Source organism: Hetaerina americana, unplaced genomic scaffold, assembly GCF_022747635.1.
Source record: "Hetaerina americana unplaced genomic scaffold, ioHetAmer1.1.p SCAF_4, whole genome shotgun sequence".
NCBI classification, from domain to species: domain Eukaryota; kingdom Metazoa; phylum Arthropoda; class Insecta; order Odonata; family Calopterygidae; genus Hetaerina; species Hetaerina americana.
Window position 1 is genome coordinate 35,535,471 of NW_027286985.1, and position 10,849 is coordinate 35,546,319.

Genomic DNA, 10,849 nt, shown 5'->3' on the forward strand with positions numbered 1-10,849 from the left:
GTGACGTTCCTCTGTTTTGCCCGGTGGTTCAAATATTGCTTCCGAACAAAAGTGATTTTACGGCATATTTATTATCATCAACAATACCCACAAGAAAAGGATCATTAATTTATCAGGGCAACGGATTACTAATAAATAAGTGCTAAAACTAGGCTAGTATAAGAAAAATACCCTATTAACATGATTTTATATTACGCTTAACCGTTCTTATTTTTTTCTTTGGTATATTGACCAATCTAGCGCTAGCTTTAGTTTATTTGAAACTTGTCAATGATCCCATCCGCTGAATCTCGTAATAACGAGTAGGAAAATTAATGAGCTATACTATCTAACAATCAAATTACTAAACCCTTTATATTTGCCGGAATTGCCAACATCAAGGCTCCCCATTAGCGTCTGTCACGTGACATTGGTTCTCTTCTACACGAAATTGTTACGACTTCGGATGACGTCATGCGCGCACACCTAGTCTTTTCTTGTCCTAACTTGTCCGTTGCTGACAGCCGGTTGTTGACATACGTGTTTTGACAATTCGTGTGTTTTGTCGTTTTGACATACATTTACATTATCTCCATTTGTATCTAGTGATTTGATAAGATTATTTGGAGTTGCGTCAATGTTTATGTACAAATGCCACGAATAGAAAGCATAAGATATTTACGATTTTGACAGATATTTTTCTGCATAATTCGTAGTCATTAGAGTCCACAATTTCAACATTCTTTAGGTGAACAAAATTTGTGGCGCCAGCCGCAAATTTAAATCCATCAACATTTTCCTGTTCTTAGAGTTATATCGTAATACTATGCAAAAATATGAAAAATTGGAAAAAATAGGAGAAGGTATGCTGTTAGATAGCTTTAAATTATGAAAAGTACGAATTTGATTTTCTAAATGAATTACTTCTAAATTTAAACTTTCAGGAACATACGGAACTGTTTTCAAGGCGAAAAACAGAGAAACTCACGAAATAGTTGCCCTTAAAAGAGTTAGACTTGATGACGACGATGAGGTTTGTATATGTATTATAATTATTAAAAAGCCTAATTAGGTATTCGAAGCCATAAAGGTTCCACATCTAAGCTTAACTGCATTTTGCAGTAGTTTGATTTCCTGTTATGGACCTGATAAATGGTGAATGAAGGCCTTGTGTTGTGTTTCTCGTAATTTTGGAAGGTTATGCTGTTTGAAGTATGCTTTTAATCTGTGAGAATTCTCTTGATCGGGCCTAGGGTGTGCCATCATCGGCCCTTCGAGAGATCTGTTTGCTGAAGGAATTGAAACACAAAAATATAGTTCGTCTCTATGATGTACTGCATAGTGATAAGAAACTTACCTTAGTATTTGAGCATTGTGATCAAGATTTAAAGAAATATTTTGATAGCCTGAATGGAGAAATCGATCCTGACATTGTAAAGTCGTTCATGTGAGTAATGATTTAGTATTTATGATTTGTTAAAGCTCCAATGGGAGTGATTGTTGATGATTATCAATATCTCTCAAATGCATGTGTGCATTTTCATCCGTGCGTTTGCTTTTTTCCAGGTACCAATTGCTACGCGGCCTTGCATTCTGTCATAGTCACAATGTTTTACATCGTGATTTAAAACCCCAGAATCTCTTAATCAATAAGGTATCAACAAATATTTTCTTAATATAAATACATATTTTATTCATTTTGAATTATAACTTTTTTAAATTTGTGCAGAATGGTGAGCTGAAATTGGCCGACTTTGGGCTTGCTCGTGCATTTGGAATACCAGTCAAGTGTTATTCAGCTGAAGTTGTTACTCTTTGGTATAGACCTCCAGATGTCCTTTTTGGTGCGAAGTTGTATACTACATCTATTGACATGTGGTCTGCAGGATGCATTTTTGCTGGTGAGTATGTTCTGGAGTTCTTCAGCCTTGAATTATTAGATGGCATGTGGAGTTGTGGAATGTATTTAATGGAACATTGACCCAATCACTGAAGGAACAAGAGGAAATCATTGCTTGTTTGTGATAATACACCAATTTAAACATGCGGTTGGTAATTTGTACCGGCAAGGTTATATCTTGAGTATAGAAAAGGGAAAATTGAACAAGGGAAGGATTCTGGTTTTTAAACAATGCGATTCCAGAATTTAGGAATAAGGTGTGTTACTACCATTGTAATGAGACTAGTAATTAAGGAAGATTACATTCCTTTAAATACTCTACTTTATCATTACCTAACCGGATAAAAGTTCGACAGTTGTAGTACTTAACACCACAGGTAACATTAAAGAGGCCAAAAGATAGCTATATGACACCACCTCATGTGCAGCTACCCAAACTGTTCCAAACGCTATCTTTCAAAAAGAAAATATATCCTTTCTTTAAGACGGAGAGCCTTGCGAAGGCCTATCCAATGTAGACATCTTAGCTCTTTCCCCTCCTATTCCTAGCACCCTTCAGTTATACATTCTTCCAATAATTCATGAACTTAACATTCTTGTGTGACCCTGTGTTTCTTCCCATGATTCTCTAATGGAGCACATCTCTGCATCTCCAACTCCTTTCCAATCCCTGCCGTCATACTTAAAAGACACCATTTCATAGAAAAACTTAATTTAATCTCCTTCCCCTGAATACAGATGGTCATTATCAATGTGACCTCCCTTTATACATCAATTATCCATGGAGAAGGAATCTCCTCTCTCCAGCGCTTCCTTTCCAAGTGCCCCAGTCCATTAGTCCTTAGCTCTAATTTCCTGTTAAAACTTACACACTTCATTCTAACTCTCAATTATTTTACTTATAGCAATAGCCACTACATTCAAATCAAAAGATGTTTCCTGGGAAGTAGATTTAGTCCTTCTCATGCCAATCTACATCTTGGCCTCCTTGAGCAAAAGTTTTTTCTTCCTTTCATCTCCCCCATTTCCTCCACTCAAATCACCTTTCTAAATATCCATGCCTCCCTCCTCACTGCCAATTCCGCAATGCAGTCCAAAGCAAACCCACAAACGAACAAGTATGTATTCAGTTCAATAGTTGTTATCCTCTGCTCACTAAACAATCAGTCCTATATTCTCTTTCTCTCCAATACTCCTGCATTTACAATAACCCTGATTTCTTAAATAAATTACTTTCAAGGCTTTTGGCCTCTCTTATCTGGCATGATTATCTAGACTCCCTCCTACCCAAACAATCCTCAAACATACATTGTACATGCACCTTTGACTGGTCCATTAATAGGAAAAAACAACACTTTGTCCATTTGCACAACCTACATCCTTGACATGCAGTCCTTACAGATTATTCGTAGATATCTTTCCTCCATCCTCACCAAACAACTAAGCCACCACCAAGGCACTTTCTAAGTACCCCTCTTGTCACATTTAAATGCCCAGAAAATGTTTCTAATGTTCTTGAAACCACCAGGCCTCTTTCTAAATCCACTTCAATCTCCAAAATCCGTCCCGACTCCATACAACCATGCCAGATGCAAAACATGCTCCATCCTCATCTCAAATTGCTTTCCACAACAGCACCTTCTAAGGTAGATTGTGCCCCTCTTAAATTTTTTACTGTGTATCAAAAAATGTCATCTCCTACAATATAAACTCTGTCCAGCTTTCTATAATGACCACTGCCCCACACCTTTCAATATGATGATTACAGTGTATTTATTATTTTCTCTCCCATCTACAGCCCGACCAATTCTGTTAAGGATACTGGAATTAGCTTGCATTAGGCTATTTAAATCTTTCCAACTTTCCAAACTAAACCCTTCTCATTAGCTAAAACCTTCATCTCCTTCACCCTCAACAATCATTTACCTATAACGCACACCCCTCTGTTTATCCTTTTCTATCCCTCTATATCCCCTCTTCTACTAATCTTCCTGTTACTGACTCCTCACACTATGATGAACGTGGATGGGACCACGAAGTTGTTGAGCGTTGATATATGTGTGGCTGGTGGCCCTATATTTCATATTTTTGTGTAAAATTTGCTAATTGCCTTTTGTGTATTTTATTACTTTTTCTTCAGAATTGGCTAATGCTGGTCGGCCACTTTTTCCTGGGTCAGATGTAGATGACCAGTTGAAGCGAATATTTAAACTTCTTGGCACACCTGGTGAAGATTCCTGGCCTGGTCTCACCCACTTACCTGACTACAAGCCCTTCCCAGCATACCATCCAAGCATGGGATTCTCTCAGGTTGTTCCCAAGCTAAATGCTAAAGGAAGAGACTTACTGCAGGTAGGAAGCCCATTATCTACCCTCTCTTTTAAGTTTTTCTGGAAAAACAGAAAGCTGAAGGATTTTATGACCAACAAAATAATGCAACCAATGGTAATATTCCACTGTTGTAATAAACCTCAAGTTACTTAGTTTGTCTAATAATTCAATAGTGTTTACATCCCTTAGACACTCGGTCTGCCATCAAATTGATTTCATGACTTTGTGGGCTTGAAATAAATGAATTAATTTTTGTGAAAACCTATATGAAAAGATTGCTTTTTTTTGCTGGAATTGTTTTTCTCATGTTGATTAACATTAGCAAAGGTTGTACGGTTGACCTTGTGCATTATTCATTTGGTTAATGCATATTTTATGCTTCGAGAAGTTAGAAATGAATAGCAACCCTAAATGTCTGAAAAAATATTTTAATGTTACTACCTTTAATTTTTACGCATTTTTATATCTAGTCCTAACTTTGCAGGCAACCACAAGGGCTGTGTGGCATGGGGGTTTAGGTCGCCAGCCATTAGAACTATTAGCAATTATTTGAATTAGGTATAATTTTATTTTTGGTAAGTTTGAGATATCATATTTGATGTTTTTAATCTGGAATAAAGTCAGGATGTTGTGTTACCTATTTACTGACTTTATTTTCCTATGGTAACCTCATAATTTCAACCTTTTTTTACTGTTGAATAATTGTTCTGCGAACAAAAGTGTTACCGATCCTTGTAAACTATGCAATCACATTATTGTTACACCCTAGCAAGTACCTGTATCTGCTGTATATTGGTTATGTTTTAGCCCTGTTGGTTTTCATTGATATGGAAGTCAAATGTATTAATATTTTCCATGGTATTTGGAAATTTTTGTCTTATGGAGTTAAGTGGATAATGCATGTTTGAAATATTGTGTACATATATTTGCCTTCTGATTTGGTGTCTTTAATTTCAGAGGCTTCTGGTCTGCAATCCTGCCTTGAGGATGGCAGCTGAAGATGCCATGTCTCACTTCTATTTTGCTGATCTCAGCCCTGCCATAAAGAATGACCGTTGCCTGTGAAATATTTGTCTACTCACACTGTTTAATCCGTCAGTTAAATGGAGCGGCCATGAAAATCCTTGGTATTATATACTCAAGTGTTGATATATAGAATTTTATATGTCATACATCTAGCTATTAAATACAGCATGATATTATTATAGGTTTGACATTTGTTATTCCTTGAATTCACTTTAAATGGATCAAAAATCTTGAGGATTTTAATGGGAGTGCATTTAAATTTGACTTAAAATCATATAGCTATGAGTTTATTTCTGCTGTTTTTAGTAATCACTTAATTCTTTTCAAATGATACAACTTTTATCCATATGACTTAATTTAGAAAGTGATTTAAAGGGTTCAGAGATATATAATGGGTAATTATTGTCTTTACCTTATCTTGATCAGATTCAATCAACATCAGAGGTATGATCATCTTATGAAACTTCACTGTGAACATGTTTTATTTTAATTTTTCCATCAAACCAAGACTTAGAGCAGAATATATTGAACTTAGTAATGCCCAGTTCTGATGCATATCTGTACTCTCTATTTGTAACCATTGTCAATGTTTGCATAAGAAATAATTTTTATTCATGTTGAATGGTAGCCAAAGACAAATGGTCCAGTGAACATGCATTGAAAGTGGATACAAGATGACCTCAATGGGTCTTTCCTTTATTAAAAATCATGAAGAAAATTTAAGGAAGCCGTGCGCAAGAGATTATCCAAGACATGGGGTATTTCCTGCAGGTCTCAATGGCATTTTAAGACAGGTTAGACCCCATGCCACTCTCACTCACTTACTCCAGGAGAGTGGCTGGTGCTATTTCCTTTTATGCCTTTGAAAACCCTGTGGTTAGCCCAAATTCAGTGTGAACAGTATTGGGAAGGAGATCATCCAAGTGTCTAGTAAAATGTCCGTAGGAAAAAAATGTGTCAAGGGAAAGCCTTGTTCTTTCATGCACTTGAAGTTTTGGTGATACTCTGTGAAGAAGAATGAATGGAGAGTTGGTACACCCTGTAATGTGATGGCATTAAAATTCTTTCCTCTGTCTCAAAGTACCAGAGTTGGCGCATATGTATGTGTTAAAACATTATACATATAAAATATATACTGTATACCAAGATAGCAGTAGCAAAAAAAACCACTGAAACACACAAAAAAAATTCACACCTATTCTAATTTTTGGTGGCACTGCCACCTCTCTCAAGGAAGAGAAGGAACTGAGAAGAAACTTTCAACAGTAGGGGCCAGAGACTCTGTATGGAAGGAAAGGTTTATTAGAGTAAGAGTTGGGAGGGGAATTTTTGGAAGTGTGAAAATAATATGCAAGGCTTTGGGAGTGGAAGGGGGATGAACATATCTGGAGATTGGGCTAATTAGTGTCTGATATTGATTCCTAGTTCATTCCAGGAGTCAAGGAGCCAGATAAATGCTTATTATAATGTTTTGAGGTTGAGTGGAGGGTCTCAGGGTGGAAAGGATGCTAGAATGGAGACATTAGAGCAGTTATCAAAGGGAGTGTTATGTTTGGAGGCATGTTTTGAGATTGGGAGCATCCCAATCAGGGAAGAATTCTTGCATAAGGTGCAGTGGTTATCGATTCTAATATTTAGGGGTGTGGTAGACCGTCCAATATAGAAGGCAGGATATAGTTGGCACTTCATAAGGTAAACTACATTGCTAGAAGGACATGAGGGGTATGGAATTGATGCGAGAGAGATTGGGTTCGCCACGGAAAATTTGGAATACATGTGAGTTTATTTTTTCTGTTTTTGTTTGCTATCTTGGTATACATTCATTATTATTCACATACGTGAGATATATATGTAAGGAACTTTTTAAAATAAATATATATATAAATATATAAATGTGTATATATATACATATGTATGTGTATATATATATATATATACATATATATATGTATATATATATACATATATATATATATATATATATATATATATATGTATATATATGTATGTATATATATATATATATATATATATGTATAGGATTTAAAAAAATATATGTAGATAATATATCTCTTAAGGGAAGGTTTCATGGATGTGAATAATAATTTAAATGGAGACGCAAGATACCACTAGCGAACGAAAACTCTTATAAATGGAACTGACATGTATTCCAAATTTTCATTTCACTGAATCAGTCCAAGTTCCTTTTTTCCCCCAGAGGAAGGTGGTTTGGTCACAGAATTTTTGGAATATGTGTTTCATTTGTGTGTGTTTCTCTATGTTTTTGTTTGCTATGGCTATCTCACTTCTCCGATTAAATTATATATATATATATATATATATATATATATATATATATATATATATATATATATGTATATATATATATGTATATATATGTATATATATATGTATATATATATGTATATATATATGTATATATATATGTATATATATATTGTTTATCTTAATCATTCTGATTGAGAGAGAACTGTAGTCCCTTAACCCCAATCCTGAACTCTTTTATGGTACACAATTTTCTGTATGATACCCCAGTAATAGCTTTATCCCAATCTTGTAAACCTTCTGTTTTATAGGTAAAAGATCAAAATATTATAGTTGTTGAATACTGAGGTTGTCTGGAGGTTTTGTTATGTGTATATTGAATGCTTGATCATTTCTACATATTTTTTAATTTTTCTGAATTCTTACTGTTTCTTTTATTTCATTTGAATGTTATGCCAAATAAAGTTTAATTAAATCAACCAAAGCATTTAATCCACTCATGTTTTAAACAATGATTACATTAAAATTTTATTTTGCTTTTATTCAGAATATTTTCAGAAATGCCTGTGCAAATACAATGTCCTAGAATGACTAATTCGTTGCCTTGGAAATGAAGAAAAAATGTATTATACCTTTGCCTTTACCGCAGATCAATAATCTCTTGTCGAAGTTACTGAAAAATATGATAGTATCACTGCATTGTAGTTTTTTCTGATATTGTTTGAATATAGGATGTTTTATTATTTTAATCCTCATTGTTCAGTTATGTGTTACTATATACTTGCTTAGTATGCTTCAGATCCTGTATTAATCATTCTCATATGGTCACTGACATAAGATTTAATTCACTTAATTCTAATCATCATTCTAAAAGATTCTTTATGGCCAAGGAAAGCCATTAATTTTTTGTTAAGCACATAAATGGGTCTTATTGTGCTTCTTTTAACTGATTTTCTCCTATTAATATACTCTGTTACGTATGTTTTCGGTTGTTGTAAGAAATGAATCCTCTTTGTGACAGTATTCTTAATATATATCCATGACTAGACTGATCCAGAATCATTTTCTATTTTTCATTCAATGTGCAGCAATAGAAGAGCCATTGAATTGACTGAAATGTTCATCGGGGTATTTTTGAACTGAGCTTTTAAAGTTGTTTCACATAAGTGCAACAAAGAATCAGACTTAAGGTTAAACATTTTTGGCTTTGTACATTTATGTAAATTGAAATATTGTGTATTTTAGAGGTTAGGTGATTATTTTGGGAAATGTTCAACTTAGTTATTCTGAAAGAAAATGTTTAGATGTCTATTTTATGGTCAAATCAGGGTTGCTACAGCCTGAAACATTTTTAAAAATCTGTAAAAAACAAGAGGAAAATAAGTATTATATCAGGGGACATTGTAGTTCAGTGGGTAGGGCATTGGATTACTAACTGGAGGCCTTGGGTTTGATTCCCAAACAAGCCTCTTGTCTTTTTCTTCTGGGCATTGGGTTGGTTTCTGTGGTTTCGTTATATGAATAACCGGGAAAGGCAGAGAAAGCTATTGAACTAAATTCCAAGATGTTCTAATGGATTACTGTACATTTCCAAAAAAACCTCGGTTATCAACCTTAAGGTCAGTTAGATATGTTAGCTTAGGAGGGAACAGTTTCTTGCCCTGATCTACCAACAAAGGTTTCCAAGGAAGATCTGGCACACAAAACATTACACAGTTTGTGTGAAGATGTGGTGCCCGGGGATGCATATAATATACTTACTATTCATATAATTCCACTAAGTAATCATAGTCATGCGCATTGTGCCAAAGTCCAATTTGTAAGTGGGGAACACCTTTTGGGCCTCAAGTAATTTACAGTATAAGAAGCTGCCTCAGCAGTTTAACTGGCTGTAGTAGTGGGCTTGCATTCTTAAGATACAGGTTTCAATATTGGTCAAGGAAATGATTTATGCGCGGAAATTCCCACATTTATGTGACCAAATCAACATGTGTTCATGCATTATGCTGCATAGTTCTCCTTTGTGACTGCTCTGTAATGATAGTTGTGTTAAGTACTTTAATAAGGGAATAATCTGGGAAGAACTTCCTCTGGCAAATTATTCTATCTGAAAATATTGCCGGGGAAATCTGGAAATCCAGAACTGTAGCAATCCTGATGTCATATGAGCACAATATTTAGAGAAGGTACTGAGGTGAGGGTTAACTGAGTAAATACTTTATTGCATTTCATTCAATTTTGCCAAGACTTGTTTGCTCAACTTGTCCTTCCCCATTCCTTGTTTATTTAGGTGCAACCCTGCCTTCAAAAGATTTTTTTAAGGATTTTTATTTAACTGCTCTTCCATTTAGGAAAATGATTTTAATCATGTGTTGGAGCTTTATTAAAAGAGTTAAAGCTATGTTCGTCAAAGTGTGCATTTTTCTAATGACCTGAAAATGCGTGGATAATAGTGATTAAATAGGGTAATACCATCCTATGCAATTACCGAATGAAATTCACTCGCCATAAAGCAGCAAAGGTAAAGCTGTGGAGTTAGGTGATGCATTACTTGAATTCATCTGAATTTTTCTATTCCATTCATTTATGATTTGGCAAGCATCAAAATATTTCAGTTTGAGGTGGATGGCAAGGGTGAGGAATGATAGTTGTGTACAATTTGTTCATCAGGGAATTAATTAACCTTAGATTTTCTGGCAAAATTGAGTCTAAAATTAAATGTTGAGCACTTATGGTCCTCATAATGGCAAAAGACTCATCTGTTCACTCATGTGCAGCATAAATTATTATAGTTTCAGCAGCTGATGTTGGGATAATTGTAGATATTTCCATGGCAATCTAAAAGTTTATAGTAGTGTAAATATTATGCTTTATATTACAGCATAATTTTCTGATAAGGTATTAGTTTTGTTTTAGTGTGGCCAATGGTATTTTGCAAGTGTACAGCATACCTGCATGTACAATTCTGCTGGCATGCCAAAAAACTTTCAGAAAATGTTTTAAGTCAATTTATAGTTACTGTTGTTAATATATTTGTATAATGTACATTATGAAATATTGTTTTCTTTTCAAATATTTAAACCAAATGTCTAATTTGAAAGTTAGTCTTCCTTTACATGAGTTTAGCTCTACATTATTTAAGCAATGCAAAAAAGCAAGATGTTATTGTTATGTAGGTTAAAAATTGCTATGGAGTACTTTGGTTTTTTTGGTGCTAATATTGTGAAAAATGTTTTTGTGGGTCTTTTACCATAAAAGATGCCTGAATTGTGGGGGTGTATGAATGAGGAATACCTATGATTCAAAATTAAACATAGTTGGTAAGTT

General features: G+C 34.5%; 1 protein-coding gene across 1 annotated transcript; it reads left to right on the forward strand.

The window, feature by feature from the left end:
• Positions 1-498: 498 nt before the first annotated feature.
• Positions 499-7,120, forward strand: Cdk5 (Cyclin-dependent kinase 5). The gene is made up of 7 exons (XM_071590338.1): positions 499-842; positions 924-1,012; positions 1,233-1,426; positions 1,546-1,633; positions 1,709-1,880; positions 4,020-4,231; positions 5,168-7,120. Exons 1-7 carry the CDS (start codon positions 806-808, stop codon positions 5,273-5,275), a joined length of 900 nt encoding a protein of 299 aa, XP_071446439.1. The 5' UTR covers positions 499-805; the 3' UTR covers positions 5,276-7,120.
• The last annotated feature ends 3,729 nt before the right edge of the window (positions 7,121-10,849 follow it).

Excerpts from the sequence above, each read along its gene's own strand:
- Cdk5 (XM_071590338.1), top strand. The coding sequence starts at position 806 with ATGCAAAAATATGAAAAATTGGAAAAAATAGGAGAAG. Across the intron at positions 1,427-1,545 it reads GACATTGTAAAGTCGTTCAT|GTACCAATTGCTACGCGGCC; the intron begins GTGAGTAATGAT and ends GCTTTTTTCCAG. Across the intron at positions 1,634-1,708 it reads AGAATCTCTTAATCAATAAG|AATGGTGAGCTGAAATTGGC; the intron begins GTATCAACAAAT and ends AAATTTGTGCAG.